At 43.2% G+C, this 20,886-nt stretch overlaps 1 protein-coding gene and 1 long non-coding RNA gene across 2 annotated transcripts; one reads left to right on the top strand and one right to left on the bottom strand.

Moving 5' to 3' along the window:
• Window positions 1-75: 75 nt before the first annotated feature.
• Window positions 76-3,808, top strand: LOC129124930 (uncharacterized). The gene is made up of 4 exons (XR_008534919.2): window positions 76-201; window positions 278-333; window positions 2,104-2,191; window positions 3,634-3,808. It is a non-coding gene; the product is annotated as an uncharacterized LOC129124930 (long non-coding RNA).
• A 3,765-nt stretch (window positions 3,809-7,573) lies between these two features.
• CCDC174 (coiled-coil domain containing 174) lies at window positions 7,574-18,964 on the bottom strand. The gene is made up of 11 exons (XM_054640144.2): window positions 18,812-18,964; window positions 17,313-17,417; window positions 16,314-16,414; window positions 15,371-15,429; window positions 14,269-14,449; window positions 12,657-12,752; window positions 11,676-11,812; window positions 11,193-11,287; window positions 10,791-10,938; window positions 9,860-9,994; window positions 7,574-8,808 (listed from the first exon to the last, which is right to left on the bottom strand). The coding sequence occupies exons 1-11, from the start codon at window positions 18,851-18,853 to the stop codon at window positions 7,727-7,729; spliced, it is 2,181 nt and encodes a 726-aa protein (XP_054496119.2). The 5' UTR covers window positions 18,854-18,964; the 3' UTR covers window positions 7,574-7,726.
• Window positions 18,965-20,886: the final 1,922 nt, after the last annotated feature.

Below are 20,886 nucleotides of genomic sequence, written 5' to 3'. Positions count from 1 at the left end.
CCCGTCCCTGCCCGGGGGCCCTTCCACCGACCCGGCCGAGTCGCCGCTCCCCTCCCGGCCGGCCCCGGCCCCGGCCCGGCCCCGCCGCGCCCCGTACCTGCCCCGGCCCGGCGGCGGAAGCGGCGGCGGCGGAAGCGGCGGCGGAAGCGGCGGGAGCGGCGGGAGCGGGCGGAGCGAGCCGAGCCATGTCGGGCCGGGAGGGTAAGGCCGGGCCCGGGGCCGTCGGTGCCGCCCGCCCGGCCCCGCCCGGCCCTCACTGTCCCCTCTGTCTTTGCAGGCGGCAAGAAGAAGCCGCTGAAGCAGCCGAAGAAGCAGACGAAGGACCTGGATGAGGTAGGGGGCGGGAGAGCCCCGGCGGCGGCGGCGGCGGCGGGAGAGCCCCGGCCGTGAGGGAGCCGGCGGGCCTGGCTGCCCGGGAGTTCCTGCCGACATTTACAGGAGCAGGCAGTGACAGGACGAGCGGGAATGGGCTCAAAGTGAAAGAGAGGCGGTTTAGATTAGATATTAGGAAGATATTCTTGCCTGTGAGGGTGATGAGTCCCTGGCACAGCCCAGAGAAGCTGTGGCTGCCCCATCCCTGGAAATCTTGGCTTGGACGAAACTTGGAGTAACCTGTGCTTGTGGAAGGTGTCTCTGCCCATGGCAGGGCTTTGGAACAAGATGATCTTTAAGGTCCCTTCCAACCCAAGCCATTCTGTGTTTCTCTGATGCCATGACGACATCCCGCCAGTGTTCCACCATGCTGGTGGATGCAGCAGTGCTGGCTGTCAGAGCAGCTTGGAATGCCCTTGGCACAGCATCAGACTGCGAGCTGAACTCGGTCAATCTCTGCTGTCCCAGGAGCCTGGGATTATTGTGTAGCTTGGATGAATTAAGTACTAGTGAACGTATTAAATTATGTACTAGTGAATGTATTAAATTATGCACTAGTGAATTGCATGTTAGAGATACTCTGAACCCTTACATTAAAGTATGGATGTCAGCTCCTATTTCTGAGAATAGTGCATGATGGATGAGGTGCCACTATTTGGAAAAAGGCAAATACAGTACCTCTTTGAAAAAGGAAAAAACCCATAGCTTTCTAAATAAGCTTTATTGTTAAAGAAACGGTAGAACTAATAAAGTGCTTACAAGGATGCAAGTTAGAAACATTTGTGTGTCAAATGATGTAAAATTTATTTTTGTCTCAGCTCTGCAATACTGTGAGCATTTGGGAACAACACATTGCAAGAAAAACCCCACAGAAGTGGATAAATGTGAGGGATTGATTTACTAGGAAAGACACATTAGCCAACTGGAGACAGGAACACCTGGAGAAAGAAACAGAATATTCTGTTCTGTGAGGGGTAGGTAGGGGAAGTAATACAGTTACATTGCAGCAAGGGAGGCTTTAATGAAAGAAGAGGAAAGCTTTGCAGTTGTAAAGATGAGCCATGGACTGGATTGGTGAAGAATCTGTGGAATCTCAGTTATCAAGGTCCTCAGTTCAGTTTCCACAAAGTTCTGAGTGCCAAGTTAAAAATCTGAGTCCTTTTCAGCCTTGGTGTCTGTGAAGAATGTCTGTCTAAGGGACAGAGTATGTCTGACTTCTCCTGGATTTGGAGGCTCATCCAGCAAGGAGGCTCAATAGCTGCCTTGCCTGCACAATTTGCCAGCAGTCTCATTAGATTGCTTGGAATTAATACAAATTTATTAAACCCAGAAGAAATGACATATATGTGGGAGGATTTTAAAAAAATATGCTTTTACTTTAGCCTTACTTTATTTACATTCTTTATAGCCTAAATGTTTTTGTTAGTGCCTGTTTGCTGGGCTTCATGTGTCACTGAGGGTATGTTCATGAATGGTGTTAGTGCAAACATCTATCAGTCAGAGGAATCATAATCTCAGAATGAGAAATAATTCCAGGAAGACCAAACATACAGAGTTAAAGTTCAGTTTGTGGTCTTTGTGATAGTTTTGCAATGTTCTGCATATTCTGCCTCAGTCCAGTCAGGTGTTTGTTGCTGCTGGAATAGTACATTTGTTTTTCCTTGCTTCTCAGTTGTTTTTGAATTTGTCTGTGGAAGAGATGTTAAAAAATGCTGCTGTTCTTTCCTTCAGACGGATCTGGCATTCAAACAAAAACAGAAGGAGGAGCAAAAGAAACTTGAGGAGATGAAAGCAAAAGCTGCTGGAAAAGGTCCCCTGGGTAAGTGAGGTGCCATCCTGGCAGGAGAAATGGGGGTCTTGCTGGCTTCAAAAATTTAATGTTTTTGTTTGACAGACACAAAAAGGCAGGTGCCTCTGGGTTTTTTGACATAGATAAATAAGTTGATGGCAGGTATAGATGATATGGAACAAATAGAGGCTATTTTTTTCCTATGCATTTTCATCCCCAAATGATGCAGGTTCTGGTTCAGCAGGCAAATCACTGTGTCTGGCACACTGACTTATTCCACTGGTATGTGCAGGGACATTTCTGCTCTTTTTTTAGCAAATCAGTCTTTTCAGATGTATTACCTGTAGGCTTTGCAACAGTCCTCCAAGTTTAAAAAATCCATTGCTTGTCCTCTGAGAGGATGAATTTCTTCATTATAAAAATGTGACTGGAAGCCAGTCTGGCTTCAATCCCTCTTCCTGAGTGACTGTAAAATATGTGAGGCATGGAGTGAGTTCACAGGGTGTGTGCTTGTGGCCCATGGAGGCCATCCCTGTCTCAGTGACAGTCACAGAGTGCTCACATGGCTCTGCACTCGCCTTCTACTCCTCCAGCTTTTGCCATGGTCCCATCAGAGGTGTTCAAGGGTGCACCCTGCCTGCCTCTGTTCTGTCCTTACATCCTAAACTCATTCTGTGTAGGGTGCTTGAGCTCACAGATCTCTTCAGAGTTCTTTCTCTGCCCTTGTCTAGACTCAGTGTCAGTCATCTGGCCCTTGTCTGATGCTTACCAAAGCAGGTAATGACTGTTGAGTTGCTGTGGCAGGGTCAGCCTATTTCCAAGAGCCTGAGCAGGGCAATGCTGTTGGAATCAAGTTGCAATGCAGAGTCTGTTGCTGACTCTCGGCCCTTGCAGTCTGCCTTGGTGCAGCCTTGCTGTTCTCTTTCCTTCCCACTGGTCATACCTGACACAACTGGAGAAAAAGAGCAATTACCACAAATGCCACACTTGTTTCTGTGTCAATACCTGGTTCTTTCTTTAGTGTCTTAGACTTTAGCATCTTCATTAATCTGCAGGGAATTCCAGCACCTGCTTCTGTAGAGCTTTGATCCCAGCTGGGGGCTTTGGTGTAGGGACACAAAAGCTTTTATTCCCTTAGTCTTGATTTTGATTTGACCAGACTGCTCCTGCTGCATAAGAAATAATCAATGGAGAAACAAAGTAACTGTTGGAATATTTCTTCCATTGTAGAATCAGGGGGCATATTTGGTTCCAGGAGAAACCTTATTTCTAATGTTAAATAAATCACTGTTCACAGTAAGGTGTGAGAGATCAAAACCACACAGGAGGAGTCACACGTGCAGAAACAATTCACCAGTGGGAACCAGGGATGTGCAGGCTGTCTAGTGGGGGGATTCAGCTTTATGAGGAACTGCATTTGGAGCTAAGCTCTGTCACAGTCACCTAACCAGCTGTGTTGTTTCTTTTGGCAGCCAGTGGTGGAATAAAGAAGTCTGGCAAAAAGTAGCTTGATCAAACTGCAGGGTAAGAAGTGATCAAGTTACTCAATGGACCTGCAGACTTCAGAGAGTCTTGAAAACACTCTGTCATTTGGGAAACATTGTACATTTTGTTTAGTCACAATAAATCCTTTTTGTTAAGATGTGATATTTTCTCTTTACCTGTAGGTTTTGTTTAAAAATGGCTTTACTGTTTTATACCGGAAATGAAACTTTTACTGAAGACCATGTGTGTCCTTGTGCAGCCCGAGTGCCTCTGATCATTTGTTAGTCATTTGTGAGAATAAATTTCAACTTCTCCTCTCTTTTGACTGTGGAGTCAGGGCCTGAGTGTTAAAATCTGCAGTTTTATTCTGGAGGCTTAGGTCTAGCTGCAGTTGTTTGAGATGCAGCTATAGCAGTATGTGCTCTCCTAAGAGCTCTAAGTTTTCTTTAAACAAAAGTTGGGTTGTACTTCCATCACCAGCACCTTGGGGCAGCCACTCTAAAACAACTCCTTCCCATGTTCCTACTTTGGAGCACTGCTGTGCCCTGTAGTCCCCCTGCCTGCTGAACATACACTTGCCTTTGTCCTACAAATTGTCACTGCACCATTTTCCTGAGCTCCATCTTGACATCACAGTTCTGTCACACTCGTGGAATGCCTTTGGGGTGGAGAGGGGAGGGGAGCAGGAACTGAATTCACGAAATGAATGGCACTGACTGAACACTGGTTATGGAGACTTGAAAGAAGGAATATGCTGTTCCCAAGGTGGGACTTACAGGGGAAAGAATCAATTCAAAAGCCTTATTACTGAAGAGAAATGGTGATACAGAGACTGTTCCTGCTGTCAGGCAAGGCAGCTGATGGCTGCAGAGGGGGAATGGCTTCTGAGAACAGCGAGACTCTTGGGCTTTAGTGGCACGGGGGAGTTACATGGGAAATCTGGGCCTGCTTCTAAGGAAGAGACCGCAGGTGTTGGGTGTTCACAGCGTGCTGCTAAGAGGGTTTCCTTGTTAAAAAGATATTTTTAGAGGACTAGAGGCGTTTCCTCCTTCCCTCTGAAACGCGAGGCTCCGTTTCAGCAGGGCGGGAAGGGCGGTTGCCCTGGATACGTGGGAGCGGGAGCGCAGGCCTTACAGTGCCATCAGCCCGTGCCGAGGGCCGCCGGCAGCGCCCCTGCCACGGAGCGAGACCGGGACCGGGATCGGGACAGCGACCGGGAGCAGGGTCGGGGTCGGGACCGGGCGGGGCCGCGCGCGAGGGTCCCGCTCTTCCTTGGGCTCTGCCGCCCCCGCGCGGCGGCCGCGGGAATGGCGGGGCGCGGGCCGTGCCCGCCGCTGTGCGCATGTGCAGCGCTGCCCGCGGCGGGCGCTCCCTCAGCGCGGCCCCCGAGCGCTCCCGCCCGGCACGGGAGGCTCCGGCCGTGAGGCCTCGCCTTGTGCTCCCCCGCCGCCTCTGCCCGAGCCCCTGAGCTCTCACAGCTGCAGGCGCGTAGTTCCTACCCTGTGTGTGAGCCTCATCTCACGTGCCGGTGGCTCATAGGAAGATCAGAGCCCTGGTGTCCTCCGAAAGGGGATAAATCAGCCCTTGGTGATACTGAGGAAATTAAAAGTACTTTCCTGAACATCAGATTGAGTCCTGCCAGCCAGATAGAGCGTGTGAAGGCTGAAATTCAAGATTGCATCATTCTTCCATTTTGGGTAAGAGTACCTTGGTAACAGAAAACTATTCACAAAAAAAGGTGGGACACAGCTGCCTTAGCTACAGAGCAGGGACTGCCTCTGGCTCTGTGCAGAACACTGAAGGCCACACAAGGCACCACTGGTACCTCTTGGGGCAGAGCTCCAACCCATGAAACACAACCAGAGACAGAGTGTGCTCACAGCTGTGCACACTCAGTGAGAGCACAAGCTGGCTTTACTTCACTTTTATCAGTCACGCACTGGTGGTGGCAGATCCCTGCCCACACTGCCCACCTCACCCCCATTCCCACTGATGTGTAACTAACCTGGGGGGTGGTTTAAATGAGGAAGAGGGACAGGGAGACAACACGGTCCAAAATATGGGAGAAATAAAACTTTGGCAGTGTATCAATAAGGAATTGTTTGCCCCAGGAATTACTGAATGAAATGAATGAGGTTGCTGATCCCAGCCAAGCTAACTTGAGGTGGTCTGAGGGGAGGAGAGCAAACAGAAATGTGTGCTCCACAGCATGAGACAATATGCAAAAAGCATTTCAGCAAAAAAGCAAGAGAAGAGGGAAGGAGACCAAATGGCAAAGTGACAGATCACTGCAGTGAGAGCTGTTCTCAACAGGCTTAACTTTAATGTAGGCTCTGAACCGCCCTCCTGGCCAAGAGCCCTCCTGCTTAATATTAGGCTGTGGAAATGAAGTTAAACAAAGGAACACTTTCATTGTATCTTTTTACATAACACTATGTAATAAATGGCATTTCATTTCTTACTGCAGCTCCAGCTCAATGTTAAACTAATGCAAAGACAATATAACTCCTAAACCATAGATACACATAAAATTATCACAGTCTGAAGGGCACAGAAAAACCAAAGTCCAAAAGGCAGCTGGAAATCGATGTCAATTAAAATAGCAGCAAAATAGACACAAATATTCTTTGTAGGGAAATCTATTGAAGGATACAATTGCCATAATCAATTCAAGTCAAGCTCTAGTGTTTGAAAAGACTTTGCCCACGCTTTAGAGTTAGTGGAGCTCCAAGGAAATTATACCCTGCTCTGAATGGCTTCCAGATACTGATTCTTTGAGGTCTTGGAAGAGGAAACTTCCTTAGTGTAAATCAGCCAGCCTGGAAAACAGGGTGTGACCTTCTCTAAAACATTTTCCATCCTCATTTTCTTCAAAATTGGGATAGTGGTATTATGTTACTTCAGAATAGTATTCTGAGGTTAAATTAATATATAATTGTAATGTACTGTTCCTGCTCTGCAAATTCCAGTGCAAAAGCCAGTGATGTAGGAGCTGAGGCTAAATTAGAATTTGGGGACAGAATATATTCTTCTGCACGTCCTTCAGTCACGCTGAACATCTTGCTGTTCACCAGGCTTGCAGAGCAGCCTGAGATCTGACTGAAGCACACAAGGGAAGCAAATCAGTTTTGTCTCCTTGGCCAGTTCACTGCTGCATTTAAACATTCACTATTTTGATTTTATCTCTGCCATTCTAACGTACTTTTCTAGGTCTTATCCTTGTATGAGGCTTTTAAAATACACGAGATCTAAATTACCTTCAGAAATAAAAATCTTCTACATGGCAAGTAAGTATTCTCATTTACTAAGATTCTGAAATAAAAGTTAGTTTGGTAGATTGGTCTGCTTTTATATTTAATGACTCCAGTATCACAGTTTTTGGGAAAAAAGTATTAAATAAAGCCATATATGTAACTCCTTATGCAAGAAAAACACACTTGGGGAATTATGAGAGGATCTTCTAAACCAGTAAGACAGTAATTTCAAGTGTCAAGGCTTCTGCTTCAGTGTTTTGTTTATTTTCAGTCTACCCATCATTATTTATTGATTTCTGCAATGTCTCCACTCTAAAATGCTGCACAGAATTATGAGCTATATATGGACCTCAGGAATGCAGAGGCCATGTGAACCACCACTGTTCACTAGATAATATTCTGCACTTCCTAAAAGACAGGAGATTAAGTGAGGAACAAAATCATTCTGTTTGGCAGCACTGACCTACCATTTCCATACTATTTCTATGGATGTCACTGAACTTGTAGTACCTCCAAACCAGAAGGCAGCTGGGAGCAACCAACTAAAGGAGTTTAGTTGGTTTCTCTTGAAAACAAGTAATTCATATACCCTTAAGTTCAGGTCTAAGTGTCAAAGAGTTGAATTTTAGTAAAGAGGGAAGAATAAAAAAAAAACAACAGGGCAAAATATAGCTGTGATGTAAACCAGCTTAGGTGTCCAGGAGATTTATTCTGATGAACTAACAGAAACTTATTTTTCCCATATGTGAGAAAATAATATTCTGCCAAGCACACAATTATATTCCAGTTCTTTAGATCATGGTTCTTGCTTATCTTTTTGCTCAGCTCAAGTCACTTGTCTATAATAAGAGAGCATATCATCTAAACTTTGGTAAAGTGGTTCCTGATTTGGAGTGTCACTGCTGTCAGTCTGCGCTGGAGGTGCCATATCCTGAGTGCTGCAGCCACTGTCCTCTGTTCCTGGTGGCACATCCTGGGTGCTGCTGTCACAGGTGTCTGTTCCTGGTGGCATCTCTTGGGTGCTGCAGTCACAGGTGTGTGTTCCTGGTGGCACATCTTGGCTGCTGCATTCACAAGTGTGTATTCCTGGTGGCACATCTTGGCTGCTGAGGTCACAGACTTGTGTTCCTGGTGGCACATCCTGGGCACTGCATCCACAGGTCTGCATTCCTGGTGGCACATCCTGGGCACTGCAGCCACAGGTCTGCATTCCTGGTGGCACATCCTGGGCACTGCAGCCACAGGTCTGCAGTCCTGGTGGCATATCCTGGGCACTGCAGCCACAGGTCTGCAGTCCTGGTGGGACACCCTGGGTGCCGTAGCCATAGGCCTGCATTGCATAGGGCATCTCAGGAGTGCCATAGCCGTACCCATGCATTGGTGGCACCATTGCTGGTGCTCCATAGCCATAAGCCTGCACTGGGAAGGGCACCTGGGCAGTGCCGTAGCCATAGGCTGGCATGGGTGGTGGCACGGCCCGGGCGCTGTAGCTGTAACCCCGCAGTGGGGGTGGCACACCTCGGGCACCGTAGCCATACGCCTGTGCTGGTGGGGGCATGTCCTCGTCATCGCTGCTGTCATCCTCTGCTGATGACACGCCCTGAGTGTCACGGCCACTGGGCTCTGCTGACCCTGGCTTAACTGGAACACTGCTGTTGGAAGGCTGTGGTGACAGTGGCACATCTCCAGTGCTGCTGCCACTGCCCCCTGGCACCGATGGCCTCTGTTGGTTTTGTGCTCTCTCCGTTTCCAGTTTTTCAGAGGAGGTTTCTGAACTGTTTAAATTCCGACTTCGGAGATAATCATCTTTCTTTTGTCCCAAAAAGTAATCAGAAGGTGGTGCAAATTCTGGGTCTCGCTCATCTCTAAGTTCTTCCTGTTTCTTTTCCCATTGTCCAAACATCAGTTCTGTTAGAAACAGGAAAATGGCAGATTTAGCGAGGTCTGAAGGTCAATCAGACAGGAGGGAAAACAAATTGGCTAACAAAGAAGATGCAACTGTGTAAAGCCACCTGAAGTTCCTTTCCCACTTCATACTATATGGAAATACAAGAATCTAGTGGAGATTCCTTCAGTGAACCACAGTTAGTTCACTTTGCATTTTAGAGTAAGCTGTCCTCTGCTTTCTGAGTGTAGTTTTTGCTGCAGTGCTGCCTGGGTGTTGGTGAGACACCAGGCTTCATTAGAGGAAGGAAAAAAATAATGTCAGAGAGGATAAAGATTTATGAGATAGGATGTGAAAGTTTGAGGGTTTAATGGAATCATGAAGTTTCCCTTCACAGTGATGTTCATTAATGGAACATAAAGATTGAAAACTAAGAAGAATCTGGAAATACCAGTATTGCGTAGAAGAGGCATACTGCTGTTATGGTTAACTAAAGAAGGTGAGCATTTATGTGCTTTGTCTATTCCTTGTTTGCTTTTACTTAGAAGCCCTGCATCAGATTAGAAGAATGTGCATGAGCTTAGATTAATAGTGCAAACTGAGTTAATAGGTTTGGGAAGGACCTACAAGACAGCCATCACTTTGTGACAAGGATGATGCTTCAATATGGGACACAGGCACTGAAGTGGTCTCTGCTTGCATCATGTTTTAGTATCGTGCTGTACCTGTTTGTGTGATACAACCTATCAGGTAGCAGAAACCACAGGAATATATCAAGAAAAGATCACACTGTACATCTTATGAACTACAGAATTTGTCATTGTGTCAACCTGCCAAGATCATCCAGAAATGCAGTAACTCATATAGAAGAAAACTTTTGGAGACATTACAGCAGCTACTGGCACTAAGGCATCCTTGTCAGTCACTGCCCTGGACACTGGAGAGTCATCACTACCATGGCAGAAAGGGTTTCAGTGCTTCTCAGTCTTACCATACTTTGGTCACAAAACAGAAATGAAAGTGGTAGTGTACAAACTCTTTCCCAACAATGTTCCTGAATCTACATTTCCTTACCTTTGCCTTTATCCCACTCCCGGACATAAGGCACTCCAGGCTTTGTATCTCTCCTCTCCTGGATAATGACCTCTACCTTCCTACTTGCTGCAGTAACTCTTGGAGGTTCTGGTTCCTCAGCAGCACCTTTCACCTCTGTGTTACAGGATGAGATAGTAGAGATTGTCAGTTACAGAATAAAATCTATATGACTCTCACAGGTAAAAATAAGAACATTTATTTCCATATATCCCCAATAAGAACAGTATCTCTATTTATTTACTGGAGAAAACAATTTGCATTCTTATTCTTCTGAATACCCATAACAGCGAGCAGTGGCGAGATGCTGTTCTTCATTTTCAGAACACTTCACAGTTAATCACTTGCATGGAATTCTGACACAGTAAAATATCAGCTACATTTTCCAGTGGGAGACAGACAGTACAAGTTGACTATCAGTGTTTTAAGAGAGACAGCACAGACAGAGGATTAGAATTCAAATTCATTATCCTAAATCCTAGAGTCAGCTGTATCTCCAATTCACACACTGCACTCAAACTGTCACAGTGTATATTGAATGATATCAAAATGCCTTGTTACTACTTATTCTACCTCATCTTCATAGAAGAAAAAGCAAGTACAATGTCAGCAGCTCTAGCCTCAACGTGCATAATTAACCCATGTAATTCCTGCTGTCAGGTGTGAATCAGAAAAAGGCTACAATCTACATACTGTATTTCTACCTGCATTATTAAGCTATTTCTGGCATGATTTTATATCTACACACAATTACATCAGCTCTCATCCTAACAGTCATGTTAATTGTATATATAGAATATACAATACCAATATATTGAATGTCTAAACAAATATAAGTTAGAATCTGTCTGTCCACAGATCAAGAACAAGGTGAAATAGCAAGTATTTAAGTTAAAAAGGCAACAGATCATACCTCCATTCTCCAGTTTTTCTGCCTCTTCCTCTAATCCAGCTTCCCTTAACTTTTTAATCTTCCGTGCTCGAAGTTTGGACAGCCTTGCATCTAGAGCTGCTTTCCTCTTCTCCTTCAGCTGTTCACGTTTATTTCTCTGATCAAGTGTCTTAACAGCAAAAGAAAACATGAATTATTCTTCCTTTGTTATTATAAACAAGTACATATCTTCCTTCACAAAACAATGAAAAGCAATCCTAATCAAGTACCGGCTTTCAACAGGAAAAAAGAAGCCAAATTTCTCTGGCTTCTTTGGAGTCAGTTGCAGGCATGACCTAAAGTAGCACTTACACAACAAATCAAAGACAGTAACCTCTGAAACCACTCTCCCCTGGCAGCCCAGTCTGCTCTTCACTCTCATACCTGCTCCCTCAGCATATCCAGGGTTGCCCGTTGTTTATGCCTGAGTTCTTGGTCCCGAGAAAAGGCAAAGTAACCAACACCAAGCTGCCTGGCCTCTGAGAAGGAGAAAAACAATAGGCTTCAGTTAAATTCAGTTTATAGTTGGCAGTAACTAGAGCCTCCAGGCACCCTGTTTTCAGGTGTGGAATTATTCCCAACACTGGATTGGTTTTAGATGGCTAAAAAAGGCTTGCTTTAGATAATACATAAAGTGAAGCTTCTTGAAGGAGAACACAAGAGGCGGTAGAGAAACATTTGAGAAAAATACAATTTGAAGAAAAAATAAATCTAGACTTATGTACTGGTAACTTTCAACAGTTATTACACATGTGGCTTAGCACACACCTACACTTTGCCAGACAGGCACGGGAAGGAACTTTCCCTTGCTCCCTCTACAACTGATTGGTGATACAAAGGTAAGTGATATAAAGTATGGCACTGTACCATTTTCTCGAATGTCCTCATAATGTATGGGTCCCATGGGTTTTCTGAGGGCTTCTTCCTCTTCCTTTTCCCACTGCTGCCTCTGAAGTTCTCTTCTCATGTCTTCAGATAACAGAGTATTCCCATCAGGTTCTTGTCTAATTAAAACAAATTAAGGATCACAGAGCAGAATTTACCAGTTTGTCAGTACCAAACAGTGCAAGCATGATTTAGTCTGATCCACTATTGCGGTTTCCACAAAACACAGATCACTGTGGACACTACTTAGTGATACAATGCTGATGACTATGGTACATGGTCAAGATAGAAATACAAAGCTGCCTCTAAAACAAGGTACTGGTAGAACATGTTATTAAAAGACAAAATAATATTCTCTCTCAGAAGATTTACGAAATAATTATCAAATCACAAAATGGGAGAAGAAATAATCAGTTATTGGCATCTGTGGGAATTCTAGCAATCGCATACAGGACCATTTCAGATTTAATGTAAGAAAAGAAAAGGTATTTGAAGTAACAAAACAATGCTTTACCCAAAAGATTGACTCAAAATATTAATATTCAAATATCGATACCCAAATATTAACAAGGAAGTAATTTTAACAAAAGAGATGTTAAACAGCTGTTTAACAGAAGGACAAAACCAAACAAATGGAGGTCTAACAAATTCACTTTGAACATCATGAAGAATTTGGAATTGCTAAAAGACTATCATCAATTTCCATGTTAAACAGAACTGGAATCACTTTCCCGGCATTTTATGGAAGGTATAATGAAATACAAAGACCCCAGTTTTTAAAAGATGCAACAAATATCTGAGTTTGCTTAAAACCTTTCTCTACAAATTATGCAAATCTAGAAAAAGCAGTAACATTAATTCTGGATTGAGAATGGGGTGACAAAGCACAGCCTCTCTTCCTTCTCATTAAAAAAACATATTAGATACTGAGAGGAACATGCAGCTCCATTAGAGAAACCACACCTTTTCCCTTGAAGCTCCTGATCCATTTTAAGTAGACTTGGTAAATCCTTCTTCATACAGCGTCTAGATCGGCCCAAGAAATCAACATAATCAACCCTGTAATAAAAGAAAAAGAAAAGCGATGCAAAACTTGTATTTGCAGATTAACAGAAATCTTACCCAGAAGACAGAAGCAGTAACCCTTTCCAAGGAGTACTCCAAAAGAGATTTCCAAAGAACATCTGCTGTCACCTCCCAGTGCATGTGTGACAGTTGCTCCTGCTTTTCACTTAACACGCTCCCAGCTTAAGAGGACAGTTCTGAATGGGGCATAGGACAGTTCTACCAGACATTTATTCAATCTCCCTTTGAGACCCCTGTTCACTTGGGCACTAAAATGGTGTACAAAATGTTCAAAAGTAACCATGTCACGTAGTTTTCAGAACAAAATAGAACTCAGCCTACTCTTTGCTTCCCATGGTGAAGATAATGATGCAGCATTGACTTCTTGTGGATATGAAATTGCTACAATACATTTCAATTACTGGTCTAAAGGCCATTCAGAACAGACTGATAGTGTGCATTCAACTGGCATAACAAAGGCTGACTAAAACACAAGCAAAATGTTCCTCTGAAGCTATTGTGCTTCTTATTCAACTCTTTATAGTACTGAACATCTGATTTACAGTTGTTGAAAAAGCTGTTAAGAGCTACACTTACTGTCCTGTAATGTGGAAAGCTCTTTAGCATCAAGTTGCCTCAATTATCCCATTCTAAAGAATATTACATCTGAAAAAGTATGACTGGCAATCTAGCTCACCAAACTTTTAAAGATCTGTGCTTTTAGTAAGTCCTTTACATAGTTTCTAAGGATATCTACACTAGTATTTGAAAAATGGGAGTGCTGTTTTGTATTGGTTACTGCTGGTTTAAACTGATTACCAGAAGTAAAATCTCTTGTTCCGCAAGCATTTTAAACAAATGGGCAACGAAAATGTTTAGTCAGGACTCGTTTCATAATTATTACTAATGTCTCAGATGAAAAAATAGTGGTAACTTGGAATGACACAGAAAGCTGTCAGAGACTATTTGCTGTCCTGCAGCAAAGTGGAAGAAATGCTGAAAACAGTGTTCTTATTCACACCAGAGTTTCTCTCCTTTAAGAGAAGGCTGTACACTTAAATGACTGCTCATATTTAAGTCACTTACAATTAAAGAAAGGAAGATGAATACCATAAAATCCTCAAGTTTTGCTAAAATACATTTCAATTCAGCACATCAAAGCATAAAATGGTACCAAATACTGTGGTAACTACTTGCATAAACCATGCAAGAAAATAACAGAGCAGATTATGTTGTCCCCCTTATAGCACATTGCCTTCATTGCAATTTCTCCAGATCCTAGATGTAGATTCTATTGCAGTGTTACCTATGTGGAAATGAAAGTGTCATGGAGGCCTGTCTTTATAGGAGAAATGAAAGAATGTTAACACCTCCTTGTCAATGTGTAGTAGGAAACAAAAATGAAAAACAAAGGTACACTTCACACATTTTAAAAAAGAAAAGTATTTTCTCAAGAAATTCTCAAGATTAAGAGTGGCCAGGACAGATGAGCCTAATCAGTAGCACCAACCATTCCTCATCTGGGTCCTCTGGTGGTGGAATGTCTGCTTCAGGCTCAGTTTCCTCCTCATCTGTGTCTCTTCCTGAAGTCTTCCCAGCAGCTTCGCTCTGCTGCAGCTCCTGTACTTCATGCTGCTTATCTATGATCTTCTGAGTGAAATCCACCAGGTACAAATCTTCAGTTTCTTCATCTAGGGCAGAAAATCGATTCTTAGCGAACAGCCATGAAAAGAACAGAACTGAGCACAAAATCAATACCAAATAGCTACAATCAACTTTTCAGCTGCCAGCAATGCCCTTGACCACAGTATTGGGGAGTACTTAAATCTCATTCAGTGCCCAAACACACCCAGAGCTATCAAGTGGCTCCACAGTGATAATGCCTATTTCTGAATTGAAGTTTCAGGGCATTGTGTGCAGTACAGAAAAGGCTGCATTCTCTGCAGTAAAACATTCTCTGCTTGTTAACTGTTTCATAAGCAAAGGATTTGTCAAGGCTCAAATATTTTTTTGATGCTTAACATTTGGTATGTTGGCAGGAGCCAAGCATTCATGAGGGTACTTTTTAGGAAAGTAGAGGAAAGTGGTGGGATCATGTGGATGAAGATGGACACTGGTAAAGAAAACAGATTAATTGCGAGGAGATTTGTATTCTATTTTAATAATTACTTTTTGAAAGGGACTGAATGTGTGAGAGAAGAAAGGAACAGATTAGCATTCCCTATCCCTATTAGCTGCATGACTGGCATTCAGATATGGACCAGCCACACTCCTCTCCTGATCCTCTTCTCCTCATAAAGGCCCAACAATTAGAATGCAGGACAGAGCATCAGCAATGCAATCCAAAGACTGCACAATGGAGAACAATTTTTTTTGTTTTTCGAAGATACTGTATTGAAAAACCAGAATATACTTCACTCACTTAATGAACGAGTGAAACAAGCCCCTAGCACTTTACCTGGTCAGGCTGCCCTTCAAAAGTAATTTTATTTTCTCCAGTAAATGTATATTTTTTCCTTTTCAAAGTGGAATAAACCATGTCAATCAGTTTGAAAAATAATTCCAAGAACTTATACATATATAAATGCTTATTTTGCAATAGTATTGTTCACCTGGGAAGTCTCCTTTTGTCATTTTCTCATACAGCTTTGCTTTCTCTTCAAGCTTCTTCCTGAAAAAGAAAAAAAAATGAACCTTGCAATCCCACCAATTCCAAGCACATTTTAAAGTGACCTATTTAGCCTTAGATAAATGGAACAGGAAAATCCTGGGACTGCCTGAGGTGTTTATAAGAAGCTGACTTATGCCTGGCTTTTGTTTTGAACTTCACTAGCATTTCTAAAGATACAATATTTTCCAGTTCCAGAATTTATACTAAAAATAATTTTAGTGAAGTTACAAATTTAATCTCAAACGTAATTTGTCAAGTAGGCAGAAACATGATGTTACAAGAATTCCACCTTTATCTAAATACTGTGGTCTGTCAGATAAATACTAGAAACAAAACCACTATTTGCAGATACTGAAAGACAGTTTTACAGGAAAAAAAAAGAGATAACACAAAGTTACACCTAATCTTAGAAACTGAAGAGAAAACCTTAGCTAATTTCTGGAATTTCAAAGAGCAAGGAACTGCTTACAGAAGCACAGCAAATGATTTATAAATGGCATTTTCCACATATATCTTTTTGTACAACCAACCCATTTAGAAAATGAGGTAATTCTTGAAAATGTGAGCCATTTTCTGTCAAGCCCAAGAAAGACTTTGCTACAGAATTCTAACAAGTCACTGCACTGGCTGGTAATTCTAAACATGACTTTTAAAAAAAATCAGTAACCTGACACATTTAGACAGCTGTGATAATGTGAGGTCATGGGAGCATGAGACTGCTGGGATGCAGTCTGTATGCTACTGGTAAAAATTATGGATGATATTGGAATTACTGGCTGGTCTAATGAGAACTGCTGGTCCAAAAGACTTCTTTCTGTGCTTTTTCTAAATACCAAAGAACAAATTCTGCAAAGCATTCCTTTCTTACAGAGCCTAAGAGCTACCTTGATTTATCCAATATATCCTGCTCTTCTGCTTTCTGCTCAACATCTTTCGCAGCTCGATTTACAACTCCCGTGTTCTGCTTGGTCCAGATACTTGGTTTCTGTGGAGGACAATTTTGTAACAACAAATAAATAGATGAAAATATTGAAATTGTAACAATTAAAAAAAAAATTTCAACTCTATAATGCAAATGATGCACATGAATCATGGAAGGCTTTGTAAATAACATCTTACACGTTTGATTTGAGACCATTCCTGTGCTGTACAGGCTGCAGGATGGTATCATAGTTAAGGGCAGGCTGAGAAGGCCTTAAAAATCCTAAAGGTACTCAGAAATCAGACAAAATCTATTCTGGCAAGGATGTTAAGGTTAAAAAACTCAATCATGCAATCTTGCTGATTAAATACGTACTAACAAAGCTAAAAAATGTTTCTATTCTCTATTGCCTCCATTTTAGATAAAAAATACAATCAGGTGGCCTGTTTGCAGCATAACACTGTAAAAGCTGCACGTGCTTCAAATATGGCAGGCACAGCACATCCTGCTTCTAGAAAGCTACAGAATGAACAAAACCCAAAGTGCAGTATAGAGCAAAACAAGAGAGATAATTGTGTACATTGTGTTCATTATTGTGCACCACAAACAGATAGCAGAGGAATTATCAAGGAAATTCAGTGAGTCTAGAAGAATCTCTCATCCTCCATCCTGCAGCATCATACAAAATCCTCCAATAAAAAAAGAAACATCTTTTCCTATAATTAAAGGGTGTGGATCCTTGGGGAATGAAGATTAAGTGGGGATTTAGATGGGCACAAGACTAAGCTTTCTGCTGTGCAAAGGAATTTCACCCAGAAATGAACTTTAAATAACGTTCTCATCATTTTATATTTGACTAGAAGCACAGTTCTGAGTATTTACTATTATTTATATTAGAATAATAACTTCCTTACTTCCAGGAGATAGAATGACAAAAACAACAATGGAAGATTATTTTTACCTTATTAGAGGTTCTGGGCTTTGCAAAGACACCAGCATCTTTCAACAGCTTTTCTTTCTTGAACTCCTCTTGCTTTCGGAAGAGTTCGGCTTTGAGATCTACCAGCTACACCAGCAGCAAAACAACACATAAATAACAGGTCACAGGCATCAGCTACTGCAATAAATAACTGCAACTCCAGGAAAACAACCTGTTAGTTACACTTATAGGAGCATGTGATTGCATTTTTATGTGGAACTTGGAAGCACTGATCTGATCACCAAGATCACCTCTTACAGCAAACAAAATAAAAAAACACAGAATGCAAATTATGATTAGGGATTAAAACAATCCCCAAAGATATCCTTGATCCTTTGCTACATAATGAGGATAAGAGAGGCATAGCTCTGCCTAGATTTTACCTGCCTCCTAATGGCAAACAAATAGAGAAGGAGCAATGAAAAACATTACTGAATATGAAGAGGGAACTTTTAACCATTAGATAATAAATAAAATCCTGTCTCAGAAAATAACTGATAAAAGTTTGCTATAGTAAAACACATATTTTCCCTACTGCTTGATGCACTGTTTAATAGTTTTGGATTTTTTTTCTCCTTCTTTTTAAATAAATATGTGAGTAGCATTGCCATCTGTGACCAAGGTCCATCTCAGCTTTTATTAAGCAACATCATCAGCAGAGGTGTTATCTTGGGATTAAAAATCTAGTTTGGAAGAGGATCTTATGCTAGTTTTCCTGCTAGTCCTACAGATGGCAAAATTCAGAACTGCACATTAAACCAGAAAAGTGCAAAACTTTAGTATTAATATTTGTCCCAAGCATTTGCTTTTCAAGTTGCTGGGACAACGAAGTGCAGTGTCTTAAAAATCACTCGTTCTCCCTTCTGCTTAGAGGTGATCATCCAAAAATTCAATGTAAAATATTTCACAGTTAACTATTAGCATACATTAACTATTTACATAGCTCTTCATCTGCAGTGTTTGGCAGCTCTCATGAGTGTCCTGGAGAGCAGCGAGGGGCAGCACCTCACCATCCCTAAGGGTGGGAAGTTAATCTGCCACAGCACAGACATCCTGCTCCTTACGAAAAACTCTTTTCCCTGTTATGGGCTAATTTAACTTAATTGCATCAGGAGCAAACCCAGGCCGGGCAGACTCGGGTTTGGAGCGCAGGGCGTGTGCCTGCTCAGGAAGGTGAGAGGACAAACTCCCAGTCCCGACACAGTCACAGACCGAACATGCGGCACACGGCCTTACACAGCCCTTTAACCCAGCATGTGCCGCAGTGACTGCCCATGGCAGTGGGGTTAAGGGAGCACACAGAGCATCGGCCCTTTCTCCGCAAGCGGCGGCACCAGCGGATCCCCGGTGGAGCCTCACGGCCTGCGCGGCCAGGCCCACCCCGCCCGCGGCAGCCCCGCGGCTGAGCACACCTCACAGCCCTACAAGCCTCCTGGGCAGGCGGAGGGGTTCGTTTTACCTCTCCCCGCTCAGTCACTCACCGAAGACGCGGCCACGTCCAGTGGTTTCTTCCTGCGGTCCATGGCGGGACCGGCCCCGCCACTGCCTCCCTCCCCGCCGGGCGGCCTTGCCGTAAAGCGCGGCGCAGCGCGGCGCTATCGCGACAGTTCTGCTGAGGGCGGGCGCTGCCGCCATGTTGGGAAGGTCAGGGGCGGTCCCGGGGCTCGGCCCGCTGTGGGTTGGCCGGGGCGGAGCGCTTCTGTCCGGGGCTTCCCCGGTTTTGGGTAATCCCTGCGCAAAAACTGAGAGAGAAAATGAGCGTTTCTGGCGGCTGCGGGCCAAATCCTTCCGGCGTTCCACTAGAAATGTCCTTGTGGGCCGCGGGGCTGGAGCTGCTGCTGTTATGACGGAGCTAGGACTGCCCTGGCTGGGGGTGGCCGCTGTGGCCAGAAGTTGACAGGATTGCAGGCTGTCCCAGAGCTGGAATTGGCTAGATGAAGAAGATGGTTCAAACTTGGCATCAACATGAGTTCATTACCTGATGCCAGAGCCAAGTCACATGCTGAGGCCAGGTATTCCTGTTTTTTGCTCTCGTTTGTGCAGAGTAGGGAGCTGGGTGATGACCTATGGAAGGTTAATTCACCAATCATCCAAACTTCACACTCTTTATACAATTTAATAAACAAAGGCATCAACATTGCTTGGTTACAGATGACTCAGATTACACCCCAATTTTCTAGTTCCATCTCTTGCTTCTCCTGCTAATTAGTCTGCAGGCACAGTTCTTCCCTCCATTTGAGTCTGGGGCACATTTTGAGTAGGTGGTCAATGAGTTGTCATGATCTCCTACTGCCAGAATCACCTTTCCCCAGGTACTGCTCAGTACTGACTTCAATCCTGGTGCCTCTCATCCAGACAGCCCATTCATTTGGGGATTGTCTTCTCTTTTTCTTAAAACAGCAGATTAGCCAAACATATGCTCACAATGCAATTGCCTAATCATAACCATCCCGCCATAGCTACTGATTAACACCTAAAAAAAAGAGCAAAGTTTGACTCAACCCCCCTATCAAAACCTTGAGAGCCTCAAAACCTGAGGGGCTTTGTATCATCAAGAGAAAAAAACCCCAAAAACTAAAAAAAACAAACCACACAAAAAAAAATCCCTAACACAACCAGGAAAAAACCCAAACCAACCAATCCAAACTGAAACTCTCTTTCCTGCCTTGGTTGGTGAGTGAGTGCACAGAGATGAGACCTGAACATAACAGCCCACAAACATGTGGTGGATCCAGCTCTGTAACCTCAGAGAGGAGCACAGGAGCTCTTGGGGAGTAAGATTCAGAGTTTTAATTGTACTGGCTAACTCTTTATATCATTTTTCATCCCCATGAAGAAAAAGGACTCTCTAATAGGTTTTCATTGAAATAATGAAGATCATAGTTATCTGTGGTTGCAAGAAGAAGCTGCCTCTCACTTGTCTTTAATAAAGTGGAAAAATACAAGGTGCTCTGATGTTGTTGCTTGGCAGTGTGACAGCTGATAGAAGCACCAGATACAATTCTTCTGAGTTTGGAAATGTATTGCTTTTGTGTTTGGCAAGCTGGGTCAGGCCTGTGTTTAATACTTTATGGGCACAGAATTGCAAAGCTGATGGGGATAATCAGTTGTTAAGAAAGCTGCACCTGTATTCCAGGGAGTGTGAAGTGTGCAATTGAGAAAGAACAATTTCTGGCCCTCATGAAGCAATTTCTGACAGCAAAGCTGTCTTGTTTTTGGCTGTTTAAAAGGGGAATTGGTGAGAAACATCAGGTACAGGGAGGTGCAGGTCATATTAGAGCCATGAAGTATTTTAATCTGCAATGGAAGAGGAGAAACACGCTTTACTGGAAAATAGGACAAATGAATGAAAACATCTGTGCTGTTCTAATTAAATCACACTTCAACAAATCATTTATTGTTGCCTGTTCAAACCTCATCTAGTGACAACACTGAAAAGGAAAAACAGCCCAAACCCAGGCCTAGGTTGGTTTATAAAATGTTCCTTTCTGGTTGAGGGTGAGATTCATCACCAAGTCTGTAAGGAAAATCTGTGCTATTGAATTGCATGACAAGA

The sequence above is a fragment of the Agelaius phoeniceus genome, chromosome 11, assembly GCF_051311805.1.
Source record: "Agelaius phoeniceus isolate bAgePho1 chromosome 11, bAgePho1.hap1, whole genome shotgun sequence".
NCBI lineage: Eukaryota > Metazoa > Chordata > Aves > Passeriformes > Icteridae > Agelaius > Agelaius phoeniceus.
This window is presented reverse-complemented; position numbering and strand designations above follow the sequence as displayed.